The sequence below is a fragment of the Mycetomoellerius zeteki genome, unplaced genomic scaffold (genome assembly GCF_001594055.1).
Source record: "Mycetomoellerius zeteki isolate Tzet28-1 unplaced genomic scaffold, Tzet1.0 scaffold94, whole genome shotgun sequence".
Lineage (NCBI taxonomy): Eukaryota > Metazoa > Arthropoda > Insecta > Hymenoptera > Formicidae > Mycetomoellerius > Mycetomoellerius zeteki.
In genome coordinates, this window is record NW_017257979.1 from 1,185,857 (window position 1) to 1,202,290 (window position 16,434).

Consider the following 16,434-nt stretch of genomic DNA (forward strand, 5'->3'; position numbering starts at 1 on the left):
GGGAATTGAACAAGAGATATGCTGTTATTTTCTAAGGAAATATTTAAAGTCCATTCTCGAATAATCGTAAAATAATATTTTTTATTTACTTTTATCTCTATTATCTTCTGGAAATAAAATCAATCCATAATTGCGAGTACACCCATTAATATTCATGTTAAAAAGTTGTCTTATTTTTATTTTTTAATCTTTTTCTGTAAATCTTTAATCATCCATTTCTTAATGCTACCAAGTATTGTTTTCATCTTTTTTTATATTGCGCAGCTTTTATATTGTGTTGCTTATGCCTTATTTGCTTCCTTGTATGAAAACACTTATTTCTACAGCGATATTTACAAGAACATACTGCACCACGCCAGTATAAAACAAAATCCCCCGATCGGCGTCGTTGAACTGAATCGTCTATTATTAGTAAATGCAGTATAATAACAACTTCCGCAGAACAGTACGATTCCAGAGAGCATGAAAGTCGCAGCCTACAACACAAGTGCACGTAAAATTATGCAAACTCCATACTTGATACAATTATTGCGGATTAATGACGACGTTCTACTTACCAAGGCTGGGAACTTGCATAACGGTAATCCCAGCAAGGCCAAAGTGTGTATAAAATGATATCGATTTGCCGTTTCGAAGATCCGACGTTGTTCCTGTCCTATCTCATCTTTAGAGTAATGTCCTGCAGAACAGAGCATTCGATCGAGTCTCGTATTTATACAGGTTTAAAATAATACATGCCATTTTTGGTAATTCACTTACGGTGGGATCCAAGGGCGCCAAGAATCACAGCTGCTGCACCGCTGAGAGCTGCAAGCCTCACGTATGGACCGGTGGCAGCAGCTAATTTCCATAAAGGTACTGGCGCTGCCATTTTCACCTCGATTTTCCGCTTCCCTCCCAAATACCTTGTTGCCTGATAGAGACCGTGATTGTTTTATATAAACAGCATTAAGTTCTCTTATGTTCATAGCTACTAACCGTTTAATAAGTAAACAATTACTGCTGATAACTGTAGAATGTTATTAAATTTTTATCAATATTCTTTAATTATCATTAGTTTTCTGATAAGAGCACTATCATTGCCATTACTTGGTAGCCATTTTAAATACATAAATGTTTACGATTGCTTACGTAATGCTTGTTAAAAAAACCACACAACATGACATTGCACATTGCAAACATAAAATATAAAAAAATTCATTATTCATTAATGCTTGCATTGAAAAGAATAATAATGAATAAATTAAGTAGTTAATTGCGCAATTATCTTGATATTATTACAACTGCGACAAAAACATCAATTTTTTAATTGTAATCTTCATCGCTCGTAAAAAAAAAATTGATAAGAACTGTCATAATGTGTACATATAAGAGTGTAAAAAAAGAGGAAAAGGATAAAATTCTTGTGTTTATTTTTAATTTCTATCAATATAGATAAACTTTAATCTTCATTTAATACATTTTTTATTCTTTTCTGATTCTAAGAATCAGAAATAAATAAATAAATAAAATCGAGAAGAGTTAAATTACATTGGTATAAAAAATGGACATTAAAGCAATTACTTTCATCAAGCTCCAATTAACTTAATCAATGATTCAACTGGCAAAATCATTTACAGCGTAACTTCTAATAAGGTATTGTGTTTAATTTAATCTTTTTCTCATATGTGAACAACAAAAAATTAATTCTATACACATCATCAAATTATCAAAACGGTATAAGTATCATTGATACACTCGACAAGTTGATCACTGATTACGTTTCAGAGAGAATGTAAATGTAAACAAGACATATATGTAGTGTTAGGAAAACATGGAGGAGACATCACCTAGGAGAGGTAGGTTTACCAGCAGATACGAAGTGTAAGCTCGACATGGGATCTGTCGTTTTGCAAGACTACGAAGATTAGACATGCTATATTGCCATAAGCTTACCGACGTGGCCGCATCCCAAGCATACGAGGCGGCTCCCGCACTCGTTTTGTGAATAACATTAAACGGCATAGTGACTGCTGTGTACATAACGTCCTGGAAGCCCATCTCGCGTGCCACTGTACACAGGACGAGCCGAGTGTCAATTTACGTACAAACATACATACATACATTGGATAACGGTGGTCCGGTGCGGCCGCATTCGCGACGACACGCGATTTCCATTCCTGTCGTCTGTTGTCAAGGTTGTCACCTTTTCTGCGAGCGTCAAGCAGCCGAGCCATGCGATTAATCACGATAAGATACTTCTAACTTGAGCGATAAACACAACCGCACCGTCAAATGCAAACGCACCGGATACCATCAAGCTGTTCGATTGTACTTACCACTTACCACTGCTACTGACTGCTACTCGATTTTCAAGTTCCAAACTCGTAATCTACACGCGAATCATCGCCATTACCGGCAACAACAAACTGCAAGACTGCAACAAATCGACGAGGAATGCGCCATCTTGGCTAATCGGACGCGAATTCGTACGTCATCTGTTCTTTGCAGGTGTCGATTTACACTTTCTGCTTACTTGAAATATGAAAGGAACATAACTGTGCGTTGGAGAGAAAAAGAGGAAGGATGGAAAGTACAGAAAGGACAATTATAAAAAATATCTCATTTGAATAATAAGTTATATTTTGTAACGTCTCTTTTTTTCTTTTTATCCTTTTGAGTCATCATTTTTTATCAGAGCTTTGATTAAAAACGTATTTAATATGCAAGGAACAATAAAAGCTGCCATAAGAGTCCAAAAATAAACATAAAACTCTGATACTAAATATTCCAAACATATCACTAATTTATATAATATCAAGGAGAGAAAATGTATATTTACACTGTTCTGTGATGTTGAGGAATTGGAAGTAATCTTCAATTCGTTACTTTCATAAATTTCACACTTAATGTTTGAATCTTTATTTATCTATTAATACAATTTATCATTAATTTTTAATACACAATGTAATTTTATACATAAAACATGATAAAAAAATATCAGTTGTCACAAAAAAACGTTCTTGTCCTAATATACAAATCATATGTATTTATATATGAATATTTTATAAAAAATAGATTATATATATAATATATATAAACATATACTTTATATATATATGTATACATCTTAGTATACACCCAGGAAACATGATTATATTGTCATCATTTTAATATTAACAAAATCTTGAGATATAAATCAAATTAATCAAATAAATGAAAGTTCAAGGTAAACTGAAATTCCAAGACTTTCCACTTACTAATGACGATAAATGATGACAAATAATGTGTTGCTACCTGAGTACGTAATTATATATAAAATAATGTTAAACACTGCTAGCTTGCGATATTGTTCGATTTTCCATTTGCATGTAAAATTGTTCTCCAAACCACTCTCTATGCATTTCCAAGTAACTGTAAACATATTGCATAATTAATGTACTTTTATCATGAGACTATGACATTTAATAATAAAAATGTAGTCCTCAATGTGTAATTAGTACACACCTTAAAAACATATCTAAATATTTCAAAAGTACTTTCAATTTTTTGCTGGATATATCTGCGGATTGTAATAACTCGGGTAACTTAACTGAAATTTAAAAATTCACATTATTTTTTACCGTGCAAAGATTTTACAATTTTGCATGTGCGACATGCTTCCGTAAAATAAAAGATAACTTACCAAATAATCTAGTTAAATGAATGGCACCGTAATAAGTGGAGGGACTTAGAATTTCGGTTTGCCTTAGAGCTTGAGGCATTAACCTCCACTTATTTGACTGCTGAAGTAAACTGTTTACTTGAGCGGATGTAACAACAGGCGGCATTCTTAGTGTTACACCTCGCGGGCTAGAACAACGGGAACTTGTACTTGCTATGCTACTAAAACAAAACAATCATAAAAATATTATATCTAATTTTAAACAAAAGTAAAATTCAGGAAAAGCAATAATTCTTGTTACATCATGCAGTTACAATTTCGACAAAAGAAAAGAGACATACTCCCAAAGAGTTGTTAAAAATAAATTAATAACTTATATAACATTTCGGTAACAAGAAGTTCGAAGTAATTCGATTATTACCTTGATAAATTGCCACCGTCCTGCTTTCCTTCGTCGTAAGATCTTAATTGCCGGCTTTCATCTACAGAGCTTACTCGACACGATCGCAATCTTCGCTTAGAATTGTTTGAAGGTTTACATGAATTGTCCATTTCTGAATCATGTTCTTGAAAAGGAGGTAAATGAGCATATTCCGCATCCTCAATTTCTTCTTTTGTCGATATTTCTAAGTTCCTTTGTAACACAGATGTTTATTTTATTAATACAAACGGCGAACCTTAATAGAAATTTTAATCTAATTATTATTCATAAAAAATTTACTCAATTAATTCCTCCTTTGGGATAATGGTCGTTTGTTCGTTGTTTGATAAGGAAGATTTCAGAGAATCATATTGTTCCTTTTCTTGCCTATACAAAAGGAGATGAGGTAATGTGAAATCGAAATATATGCGTAAGCCATCTGCAACTTCTCTGCTTATATTCACTTCATTCACTGTTTTTTCTATTGTATTATTCGTTTTATTACGCTGGGGTTTTTCTGGAATATTCGTCAATTGCGTCGTAGTGAAATGCTGTACCCAGGATTCCAGAATATTTATCACAGTAGGTTGTGCAGGAAGTACAACAAGCTGAAATAAATATCGATATTTGCGTGATATATAAGTTAGATAATTTAAATTAAAAGATTAGTCATAATATAAATCATGATCTGTATAAATTTAAATAAAAAAATAAGGTAAAACGATCATAATTAGATTTTAAAATATATTTTGCATTGACATATTATAATCTGTATATCTATTAAGCTAGAAATTAATTTCTAACTTACCTTATTTTTATTAGTTATCAGGTCATAATCTTGCTCTAAAATCCGTTTTAATGTGCTGCCTATGTCAAGATCAACTCCTGGTTTTATACTAGCTCCAGACTGACTACCACCGCCACTGTCTTCATCATCACTTGTTTCGCCCATATAATCAGAACTACTTTCTGTATCTTCTTCTGTGTTTACTTCCTGTAAATTATGTATACAATGTAATTCTCATAGGTCTTGCTTTATTACTTTTGCAGTCCTCGATCATCAATGTAGTACATGATACAAAGTTTAAGTCTTTTGCATAGCACAACAACATTAATGATGTCACCTCATGACATGACACCTAATAAATTTTCTTTTACCAATATTAGTGTAGATTTTTTAATTACTGAATTAATTTCTTCTATTATTACAGTATAACCTTTCTTAAGTACGTATCTCATTGACTTTTTTTCATATTTGACACGGGAATTTAAAAAGGAGATATACCTCCGTATCGTAATCAGCATGTTGACCCGAACTACCATCCTCAGAAGATCCGGTGGTAGCCGATGTAGCTCGGCTACCACCGCTTCGTGCCCTACGACGAGGCTCTTGATGTTCTGTTTCAGTTAGACGTTCTGACATTTTGTGACTTCTCTTTTTGCGTTCGCGGCGATATAAATAAGCACCACTACTTCATTAAAAAAAGTATGTTGATTTGTAATTAATCACATTAGATTTGTATAATGTTTTGTAATAGTTTTAGGAATACATACATGTGAAGCTGCGCTTTTTGTGCTAAATCTCGTTGAAGTTGACGATTCTCTTCTGTATCTTTAAGCACATATTCCTCTGTCACGCAACGATCCCAAGATGAATTCCAACCCTTATACAATAATGACACATATTTGTTTCCTTAAAATGCTTTACACAATTCATACAATTAATTAATTTCAATCAAACTTTTTTAACTCACTTGGAAGTGTATAAGATATTCCACTGCTTTTCTACCCCTTTGATCTTTATTTACAATAACATCAAGCACCTGCAAATGATTTTATATAATTCATTATAAAATATTAAAATAATTATTTTTTTTATAACTATTCAAATTCTACAAACTTTTATACGATGACAAGGTATATTTATATATCTATCCATACAATTTATTTCTACATTTCATAAATCTTTGATACGATTTTATAACCTTAAGTTACCTCTACTTTTGCAATATGTACTTCTTTCTTTGTAAAAGGTATCAACGTTTTTCGTTAAGGCATTCAATTTGCATGTTACATTTATATTTACATATGTACAACAATACTGCTGTTAAAGATGTAAATTGAATGCAAAGTATATGTATAATATATATGTCTAGCAATACATGAAGGTACCTTCGAGTCATACAACACTTTCGCCTTCGTAGGATCTGGTTCATAGCACAACACTTTCTCTCCGTCAGAAAATTTGAATTTTGGCCCTCGCGTTGACACCATCGTAAATTTTTAATGAAATGTAAGACGTATGTATTTAAAATACATAAATTACCAGCATAACCTATACAGCGAACGGCCAGAAATAAATAACATTTGTGTATCTGATAGAAATAATGATTTTTTAAGCGATATTACTTTAATCTTTACAAATCTTTCCGTTAGCAAACCTAATTAGTTTGTTTAATTTACTGTCACCTCTAAAAGCGTCTTCCCGGCGCGATTAGCGTTGTGTATCTTTCCCTCTCCATCTGCTGAAGTTAACCGCTTCAGATTTCAGGAACGCCATAAGCTCGTATCACACCTACGCATTCGATTTCGAGATCGAGGAATGCGAACTGAGAATTTAGACCAATTTCAATCGGTTAACCGTAATCTTCATTGTTTTACTTTGATTAGAAGAATGTATTATATATATTAAATATTTTTTTAACAAAGTGATAAAATATGAAAAAATTACAGATTTTTCTATATATTTTAAATCCAAAAAGTTCGATGACGATTCCGAACTTAAATAAACAATTATTTCAATAAAAAGTAGACATGTTTTTAAAAAAATAAGATAAAATGAAAAAATTTTAATTTAAACTACAAAAATATATATATTGTATTAAATATAAATATTAGCCTTATTGAACTATTTCACATATATCACAGTCAAAGTGTTAACTCAGTAAATGTATACATTTGCTGTAGTTAACGACGTGCTCTATCTAGGTATATTTAATGTACATGTAAATCAACTAGCAATATACATTTATTAAAGTTAACACTTTAATTATGAGACTTTTTGAGTTTTTGGAAATAGAGAAAATAGAGGAAAAAAAAGAAAAAAAATTAAAAATACACAAAATTTTAATTCCTCTATTCTAAAGTGCTATTCTCTTTAAGTTCTTCGATCTGCATTTTTTACTATTTACATTACAAGTACATATGGCATTTTTCATTTATTTTCTCAGTGGATCACATGCACATTTTCAACTTGCGTAAGATTTAAAAAAGAAAGGAGAAAAATGCTCACTAATTTTATTTAAAGATCGAGAAATTCGAATGTAATGTAATAACCTAATATAAATGACAATGAAATAAAATAATTCTATAATAGCGGAACGGTAAAGCAGTGAAAGTATAATAAAACATTCGTTTTATTATAACAGCATTAATCTTTCAGGATTTTATTTTTTATCGCTACATAAATATATCATCATATATTAAAACTTAAATTATCTTTTAACTCTAAAATTGTATGTAATTTGTAACATATTTGTTTAAATAATTTCCATCTATACATATATATATCCTTTCTTTTATATTTTTTATTAAATAAATATACATATATAGTATGTATATATATATATATTTGATCCATTCATCTGTCATTATATTTCTCTGATTAAACACTAATGCCTCATAAGTTTTTGCTATAGAAACGTTTCATAAACGTTTAGAAATAAAAAGGAATCTACAAACACAATGTTTTTAATTAGATACATTATACCCAGATAGCCAAGGCTGCAGAGGCAGATTTTGAACAGAGAATGTTATCAATTTCTGTTGGCAAAAGACAACAATTTCATAAAGAATCTGTAATATCTGATGATGTCTGCAAACTGCCACCAGAAATAGGACAAAGCCTACTGACATGCTTTGCCACCAATCTGCTAGCATAGCACGTCAGTAAACTCTGTTAACTGATCCTGAGCTTGCAAAAACAGACTGCTATGAATCTGCAATAGGAATCTGATCGAATTTGCTGCCAATGTACCAAACTGCTAGCATCTTGCTATCTGGGATGTTTTCTTCGTAAAATACGCTCGAAATCTTAATTGAAATAGCTTTGGTGTAGCGAACGAATAGAAAAATCGACACTGCAATATTTATCGTCAGGCAATAATATAGCAATATTAAAACTAAAATCAAATCACGGAGCAATGAAAATGAATCGATTGCATGAACTGATAGAAATGATTGCAGATCTGTTGAATTAAGCCAATTCGTTCGACACTAGTTATTTCAAGATATTAACAATATTCAGATTTGAGCATATTTCAGCAATACGTAACGCATATTATTCATATTACACATAATTTATGTTAATCTAATCACAGAAAGCTAGTTTTGATTGTGCCACATCAATTCAATATACGTAATTTACGTAAGAATATCTATACTTATCAAACATGATTGGCACAATTACAGTATCAGAACTAATTGGGAGCACAATAAAATAATGTTCAATTAATATATATCAAAAAGATCCATTCTTAATATTACTTCTCAATTAGTGTCAGTAGTAGATGTTTATAATACGGCAAGGCAAATTAGATATTAATTAATTTTGGTAGCCTGACCATATTTTTATCAATTATATAATATACCACAGAATTGTACCACTACATTAATACATGACAAATCCATTTCTATTTATTAATTCTCTTACCCTCCTTTCTAACTAGTAGAAATGGCAATTAATAAATGGAGCTCGATTTTGTCTAAATAATTTTATATATAATCTTTCTTTCTCGCTATATGTGCTATATATATATATATAAATATCGCAATGTTTTGAAGTTTAGCATTATGGATATAACATAAGTACTACAATCACGATTGTAATAATGGCTAATTTCTGCCGTATTACACTAATAACAAGCGGTTTCTTACAAATGTAGTAAGTTTTTGCAAATTGGCAAGATTTTGCACACAATTGTTTTATACGAAATATGCGGGTATTTGTATATACACTTATACGGTAGGAAAATTTTGAGATCTTTATTTAAATGTGATATCCAACACTGATGGACTCGGGATACACATCAAATTACTTGTAATATAGCTCAAATTATCTCTCGTATAAAAACCAAAAGATTCTTGAAAGTTACGAACATCTTGAAAATATATATTCTTTTCTTTTATAAAATACTTTACATTATTACTTCTATCTACTCCATATTTTATACACAGATAACAATTTTACTATTAAGAATTTTTAACACGTTTTAAATATTTTTTAAATCTTCCAGATATATAAAACTTTCAAAAATTTTCAAGATTTTTCGAGAATTCGGTTTCAAAAGCAATTTAAACTTTTACACGTGATTGAAAATAATGTTCAACTATACGATTGTAAAAAAATTTTCAAGAAACGGACTGTCTGTCATTATTCAACATTTTCCGCTTGAAGTTTTTAGGTACTCGCGTATATTTCAATGATAATAAAAACAATGATAATCGTATAAAATATAAATACAAATAACTTTATTACAATATAATCTAGAGATAATGACTAATCTTTTATTTTACTATCGCTAAGCGAATATAATGGCCTGGTTTACACCGTGCGCTTAGCTCGCGACCTATACGATAGATATCTTTGTTTAACCTAGGTTAAACAAGAACGCCCATTGTTTAGGTCGCGGACTAAGCACATGATGTAATCGTGGCCAATATATTCGACATAAAAAGAAGAAAGCATAATGCTAAACTCCTAAGTAGAACCGTTTTATCAACATTAACGACACTACATATACGTAACATACGATTACGTTAATAGGGTATTTTTCTTTATACATAGCAATTATAAACATTATAATTTAACAAAAAGGATGCCTTTCATTGAAACAATTATTACTTATAGAATTAACATTTTTATAACAATTTTACATAAAAGAACAAATGCATAATGCATATATACAAACGAGATTCGTTTCTATTGTATAGGATTTTAAATGCAATTACAACAACGTGATTACAGATAGAAATTATTGAGATCTGCATATTATAAGTAAAAATATCTCGTTTAAATAGAATATATTACATAAAAATATCATTTGGTTCTCTTGGTCTGTATTGTGTAATATCTAAAAAAAAAAAAACGATAAAGGCGTTTTTAAAAAATGGAGGAAATTTTATAATAAATGCTGCTATGTATACCACAAGATTTTCATGATACGACTTTCTTTGGTTCATCTTTTTTTAGACAAAAATATCTCATATTTTTACCAATGCTGTAGTTTAATATAAACTACCGCATTTGACAGAAATTTGACTAATGCGGAATGCACGAAAATAGTTAAAATTATGATAGATCTATCCAACTGATTACTCTTAGGCCAGAGTTAATCACAGTGTAGCATATTATAATTTTATTTCAATATTTATAACGTGCATTATACTTTTGATGTATATATAAATAAACGAGTTCTTAATAATGTGAACATAACATAAAGGACTAAATATGTTAAAGAAGACTCTTTTTCTAATATATCAAAATTCATCATCTTTATTTTTAATAAAAAATAAAATAAAATACAAAATAAAATGAGAAAAAATACTATCTCATCTCTGGCCACATTAATTTTCAATTAGACAGTCCTATCACAGTTATGATATGACCTCTTATATGCCTAAAAATTATAAAATAATTCATCGTCACAGTTTAACAAATAATTATAATTATATATATTTGATACTGATTGCATTGTCATCTGTGTATAACGTCTGCAAAAATATTAGAAAAGATGTTCGAGGAATCTTTCCTAGTATTTTTTTAAATCGGTAAAATCATCCCTGCAGCAGTTCCGCTATTAAATACATTTTTAACTTAAAAAATATTAATTTTATTAAAAAAATTAATTTAGCATACCCCTATTTTCCAATGAATCTCTTAATGTTTGGAAAAGTTGCAATTGTTGCTCTGGCTTCAGGCTATAAACCTAAATTGAAAGATACATATGTTTTAAAAAATAATGCTTATTTCTTGTCGTATATTATAATTTATAAAACGAAGAAAAAATTAATATTGCTGAAACTTATACTATAAAGTAAATAATAATTATTTATTTAATTTACCTGCTGTAACAGCTTTTGAGGCGATGCAGTATGGATAAATGAAGAAATATAGACATTTACGAATGTTGCCATTAAATACTGACAATCAAATCTATCCATTATTCCACCATGACCAGGAATTATATCACCAAAGTCCTGCAAAGTGTAAGAAGAAAATGATAATTGTGTTAGCAATTTTTTAATTATACTAATTTACAAGTCAATTAACGTAATACTCAATTACCTTAATCTTAAACGCTCGTTTGAATCCGCTAGCAAAGAATCCTCCAAACGGACCAATTACAGAACTGAATATTGACAGCGACAGCGAATGTAAAATAAATGGATATATCGTCAAGGTAGATTTTCCATTTAACTGCACATATTGAAAAATCATTGAGCACATCCATCATGGTATGATTAAAACATTTTGTATATAAGGATCTATTACCATTCTTGATATCACTTGAAGACTGCTTGGCAATGTATACTCTTGTGGTTGGAATAAGCTCGACGGTTCGCAATCCATAGTCATTCTTCCTAGAGTTTCACTATACTCAATAGGACAGACGAAATAGCGGTACTGACACATGACGTAGGACATCTAAACAACAATATTACATTAGCACATGATAATTATGACATTATTTTAATTTTTTTAATTACCAATAATCCAAGTATGACAGTCGAAATACCACCACCAATAAAGCCCTCCCAAGTTTTCTTCGGGGACAATTTTATTAATGGTGTTCGTCCAAAAAAGAAACCAAACATATATGCCATTACATCATTTATGACAATCATACTGACAGGTACGATGAACCTGAAAACAATCGACATAATTAATAGAATAAGTAGATATTTAACTTATACAATATATAGCATAGTTTTGATAGATAATATACATACCATATCAATCCTTCGAATATATTCTGGATAATAAGATAACTCTGTGTCACAACAATAAGTAACGCGACGTGCGTCCAAGCAAATAGGGAGAACTGTTTCATATAATATTTTTTCACGAGTGAGAGTACAAACCATACGAAGCCAACAATGTAAAGACAGAATGAGATAAATCGATGGTACGTAACGAGCACACGTAGATATCCCTAAGGACAATAAAAGTTGTAGTTATTATTTACATTACACACATTACATGTGTATAAGTGTGCACACTAATTTAACATTTCCTAATATTGTTCTTATTATTTTCTCCATTCTCTATCTACATAAAATATCTTTAATAAAGAAGCCTCACACAGAATGATGAAGCCATAACAAAAGTATTGAGATAAGGCTTGTTGAGGCTTTGTTACTGATTTAAACTAATGCTATTGATGATATATAGATGCATTTTACAAATGGTCTTTTCTCTTTCTGAAAACATCACAAATAAGTAGAATAACAACGAAATTTTATACCACCATATAACTTTTAGAAATTATACGACCTTGCGAGAATCAATATTTTTTTAAATGTCACGATTCTATGTAATTCAGTAAGACTTACTGTTCGATTAATTACCACCGCAAAGTAGTCCATTAAATTTTCTCCATAGAAAAAGTAATTCGAGGTTATCAAAAAATACCATGATAAAGATCTGAACCATGGTAGACCATGGATCCTATATACAGCATATCCGATATTAATGATTTCTTCGAAGCATTTCACTTGGACAATCAACGTCTATAAAAAGAAATAAAAATATATTAATCTTTTATATATATATATATATAATATATATATACATATACATAATATATATATACATACAAATATAAAAATATCGTATTAATGAATGATATGAATATTTTGATGGAAACTTACTGTAATCATCAACGCCAATGGACCTCCATAAATAATGAGACAAAACCCAGCTATCATAAACCAAGTGAAAATGGTTCTAATTATCCAATTTCGCCAACTATAAGAAACAACGAAAAGTTCAAAAAATTCATATATGATTAAGATAAAATTATTGCATAAAAGGAGTAATATGAATATTTTACCGATCTGGAAGACCAGAGAGAACAGAACTTAAAATATGTGGGGTATGGTCAGTTCCTTGAGGTAAAGCCTTTGCTAACTCCTCTACTTCCAATTTCGCATCATCTTCGGATTCAACATCTTCTTTCTGAAGAAAAAAAAAACTATTAGTATAAATTTACTGAATGTATAATAAAAACAATTTGATTAAAAAATACCTATTTAACCCTCTGTCTGCAATCATATTTTTATTCATTTCGTCCAGTGCAAAATTTTCTATTGATTTCAAAAGCTTTAAAAAAATGTGGAAAAACTCAGGGTTATATTTTTCAACATCTCTATTAGATATTTTTCTCTATTAGATATTTTTCTATCTAATAATGTAATAAGTGGCAATTAGAGTACAATACGGTGAGTGATGAGTAAATATTTAATTAAATTTAAATTAATACATTATTAAAAAGATCATTTCGGCGCTATCTTCAGCGATGTTGTATAAAATGAAAGTACAGGGTGTCCCATGGAAATGTTGAAACTAATCAGCTGTTATTTTCGAAGGTATTCAGTTATTGAAAAAACAAAAATTGCGCTGAAAAGGGGAAAGTCTGCAATTTTTAATGAGTATAAATAAAATTTAACAAAATATTTGTGTAACAATTAATTTTATTGATGAAAAATATGCTCGTAATCCCATTTCGGAGGGTGCACCATCTGAATTTGTACAAAACACAATTTTTTTACGAAAGCTCGTAAAAACTTTTTCTAACACATCGTTTTTAATATTGCTAATAACTTTTTAAATAGCTGCTACTAAATCTGAAGCTGTTTTTCGATCTTATCTGCGATTTTACAAATAATTTTAGCGCTTGCTTGATTTTAGCATAATTTTTCATCAATAAAATTAATTGATACACAAACATTTTATTAAACTTCATTTATACTCATTAAAAATTGCAGAATTTCCTCTTTTCAGCACAATTTTTGTTCTTTCAATAACTGAATACCTTCGAAAATGACAGCTGATTAGTTTCAACACATTCCCATGGGGAATACCCTGTAGTATACATACAAACATACAATTTTTAACAAAGTAGAGGAGGGGGAAGACTGGACTTCGTTCTCCCTTATTTCGAAGAAATTTGAGAGTAAAATTTCGCTTGTGCTACAAAAAATTCAGATTGCAAATGAAGGATTAAATAAAGAAAAGAATGGAAAAACAGAATCAAAGAACAGAACATGATTGTGTTACGTGGGAATTAAATATTCGCGACAATTAAAATGCATCGAGGACACGCGAGGGCACATTTTCTAATTAAAAAAACATCGGATAAACGTCACGATTGTCGCGGGACCAGGGAGGCACGAAGGAGGGACAAAGGAACGTGACTGTGACAAGCAGACATGCAAAAGGTTAAAGGTTTCTCTCATTTTCTTCATCCTCTCGGGGGATGAGGGGTCCCCTCCAGTCTTGTGAGCCTCATGTGATTCAAAACTCGACTTCGCTCTTTAACGGAGAAATCATCGCGCCATTATATCTCCCGCTTTTTTTAACCCATGACAACCCGGATCTCTCGCTTCTCGGTTGATGACGGCTGATCTGTTCCAAAACAGTCCCCCCAATCCCCAACTCCCCTAACAATAAGAGGATTAATGCAAGTGCTGCGTGTTATGTGCCAATGAATACATATCGCGATCGCATTTACGTACTTATACTTGTTTTTTTAGCTGAGCTTGCACAGTTCAACTCTCCTCCTTTTCTTTTTGCATTGAAGAAAAAAAAAGGAAAGATGAACCGTACAAAAAATTCAACTATAATAAAGTCCATTTTTACCAATATAGATTCACTTTAATCTCGGTTTAATTTACTCCTTGTCTTTTTTAATTTTTTTTTTATTAAGACTAGGATAATAAATACAAAATAAATACAAATTAAAATATAAATTAAATCGAGTTTAAAGTCAATCTATATTAGTAGAAATAGATATAAAAAGAACATATCTCGTATTGCATGGGGTGCTTTCCATTTGGTGTCACAAGTCAAAACAAATATTGTTCTATCCATAATGTAAGTCTTCTTATATCACAGTTCTTTGTTATTCATGAAATGCTGAGAAAGATAAAAATAACATTTGTGTCAACTTGTGTCACTTTTTATCAATGTTCTTCTACCACTGTAAATTAACTTTAATCTCAGTTTAATTTACTCCTTATCTTTCTCTAATTCTTAGAACTAGAAAAAGATAAAAGTAATTAGTTAAACCGAGATATTAAAGTTAATCTATATTGGTAGAGAATTAGAGAGAGAGAAAAAGATAAAAAGTAATTAGTTAAACCAAGATTAAAGCTAATCTATATCGATAGAGAAGGCATAAATGAAAAGCGCTCGTATCATATGACACGTATACGCGAGGCGCCGCGACGCGCGGCGTCGGAGAAACGCGCGCGATGTGTTGGTAGCTGTCAAATACGTCGTATCAACAAATACCGTTTATGCTCGTTGCGCCAACGGCGCAGATCGATAGTCGTCGAGAGCATAAACGGCATAAACATTGACGGAATACGGAATATACGTACCAGAATATACAAATACTTTCCGGAAACCGCGGTATGATAGACAAGAGAGAGAGAAAGAGAGAGAGAAAGGAAAAGAGGAAAAAATTTCATTAGTTTTTTTTACCTGATCGTCGCTGACGTCTCGCGACGCCGCTGCCGACGATGTCGCGTCGCCGACGGTCGTTCTCTTACGCACCTCCGACATCGCTCCGCGATCGCCGAGGTGAAGTCCACGCGAACGCGGCGGAGAGACGTGAACTCGAGGAACGTTGAGTACGTGAGCGTGCGCACGCGACCGCGTATTTACATATTTTAAGGAGTCAGACGAGTGCGGGAGCGGACGTGACAGGCGCGCGTCGCATCACATCACATCACACACGTCGCGTCGCGTCGCGTCGCACTTGTGCCGCTTGTGCGAGGCGAACAGCGGAATAGCGGATTACGAAGGGAATGTAGTGGATAAAAGGCGACGGGAAGGAAGGGAAATTGAGCTCGGGCAGGTTCGGGATACCTCGGTTAATCAATGATAATAGTTGCAGTCATCGACGTACGAACGTACATAGATTTGTCGTGTCATCGCGGTGGAAGCGTTGAAATGTAATCATATGACACGTGAAAAGGTCTTTTCCTTTTAATCGATTAGTGCCCGTTTCCATCAATGCAGATTAATTTTATTTGTCCTTATCGGAGTCTGAGTTTACAGATTATTAATTTTAATTTTTAATCT

The 16,434-nt window shown here is 31.4% G+C and overlaps 3 protein-coding genes across 10 annotated transcripts; all 3 read right to left on the reverse strand.

Moving 5' to 3' along the window:
* Nucleotides 1–61: 61 nt before the first annotated feature.
* LOC108730623 (transmembrane protein 256) lies at nt 62–2,474 on the reverse strand. 3 transcript variants are annotated; one of them, XM_018460425.1, is made up of 5 exons: nt 2,326–2,474; nt 1,936–2,051; nt 760–913; nt 558–679; nt 62–476 (listed from the first exon to the last, which is right to left on the reverse strand). In XM_018460425.1, the coding sequence occupies exons 2-5, from the start codon at nt 2,038–2,040 to the stop codon at nt 333–335; spliced, it is 525 nt and encodes a 174-aa protein (XP_018315927.1). In that variant the 5' UTR covers nt 2,041–2,051; nt 2,326–2,474; the 3' UTR covers nt 62–332. The 3 variants fall into 3 exon arrangements, with proteins under 3 accessions (XP_018315927.1, XP_018315926.1, XP_018315928.1); XM_018460424.1 differs by having other exon boundaries at nt 2,319–2,474; XM_018460426.1 differs by lacking the exons at nt 1,936–2,051; nt 2,326–2,474 and adding an exon at nt 2,104–2,280.
* A 676-nt stretch (nt 2,475–3,150) lies between these two features.
* Nucleotides 3,151–6,633, reverse strand: msl-3 (male-specific lethal 3). 5 transcript variants are annotated; one of them, XM_018460384.1, is made up of 10 exons: nt 6,237–6,633; nt 5,819–5,887; nt 5,619–5,728; nt 5,350–5,533; nt 4,873–5,058; nt 4,365–4,672; nt 4,065–4,277; nt 3,665–3,861; nt 3,487–3,571; nt 3,151–3,393 (listed from the first exon to the last, which is right to left on the reverse strand). In XM_018460384.1, exons 1-10 carry the CDS (start codon nt 6,336–6,338, stop codon nt 3,306–3,308), a joined length of 1,542 nt encoding a protein of 513 aa, XP_018315886.1. In that variant the 5' UTR covers nt 6,339–6,633; the 3' UTR covers nt 3,151–3,305. The 5 variants fall into 5 exon arrangements, with proteins under 5 accessions (XP_018315886.1, XP_018315884.1, XP_018315887.1 ...); XM_018460382.1 differs by having other exon boundaries at nt 3,665–3,864; XM_018460385.1 differs by having other exon boundaries at nt 3,665–3,831; nt 5,350–5,536.
* Nucleotides 6,634–10,676: 4,043 nt separating this feature from the next.
* On the reverse strand, nt 10,677–16,303 carry Cds (CDP-diacylglycerol synthase). 2 transcript variants are annotated; one of them, XM_018460376.1, is made up of 11 exons: nt 15,832–16,303; nt 13,178–13,302; nt 12,996–13,092; nt 12,678–12,854; nt 12,075–12,277; nt 11,832–11,988; nt 11,617–11,769; nt 11,410–11,541; nt 11,187–11,321; nt 10,981–11,050; nt 10,677–10,741 (listed from the first exon to the last, which is right to left on the reverse strand). In XM_018460376.1, exons 1-11 carry the CDS (start codon nt 15,910–15,912, stop codon nt 10,734–10,736), a joined length of 1,338 nt encoding a protein of 445 aa, XP_018315878.1. In that variant the 5' UTR covers nt 15,913–16,303; the 3' UTR covers nt 10,677–10,733. The 2 variants fall into 2 exon arrangements, with proteins under 2 accessions (XP_018315878.1, XP_018315877.1); XM_018460375.1 differs by having other exon boundaries at nt 10,684–11,050.
* Between the last annotated feature and the right edge of the window lie 131 nt (nt 16,304–16,434).

Coding starts and splice junctions, on each gene's coding strand:
- LOC108730623 (XM_018460425.1), bottom strand. CDS start 2,040: ATGGGCTTCCAGGACGTTATGTACACAGCAGTCACTATGCCGTTTAAT. Junction 914..1,935: donor CTTGGGATGCGGCCACGTCG/GTAAGCTTATGG, acceptor GGTCTCTATCAG/GCAACAAGGTATTTGGGAGG. Junction 477..557: donor TATGCAAGTTCCCAGCCTTG/GTAAGTAGAACG, acceptor CTTGTGTTGTAG/GCTGCGACTTTCATGCTCTC.
- msl-3 (XM_018460381.1), bottom strand. CDS start 6,338: ATGGTGTCAACGCGAGGGCCAAAATTCAAATTTTCTGACGGAGAGAAA. Junction 5,729..5,818: donor AATATCTTATACACTTCCAA/GTGAGTTAAAAA, acceptor TTATTGTATAAG/GGTTGGAATTCATCTTGGGA. Junction 3,865..4,064: donor GACGGTGGCAATTTATCAAG/GTAATAATCGAA, acceptor GTTTTGTTTTAG/TAGCATAGCAAGTACAAGTT.
- Cds (XM_018460375.1), bottom strand. CDS start 15,912: ATGTCGGAGGTGCGTAAGAGAACGACCGTCGGCGACGCGACATCGTCG. Junction 13,093..13,177: donor CTCTCTGGTCTTCCAGATCG/GTAAAATATTCA, acceptor TGTTTCTTATAG/TTGGCGAAATTGGATAATTA. Junction 11,770..11,831: donor CTGTCATACTTGGATTATTG/GTAATTAAAAAA, acceptor ATTGTTGTTTAG/ATGTCCTACGTCATGTGTCA.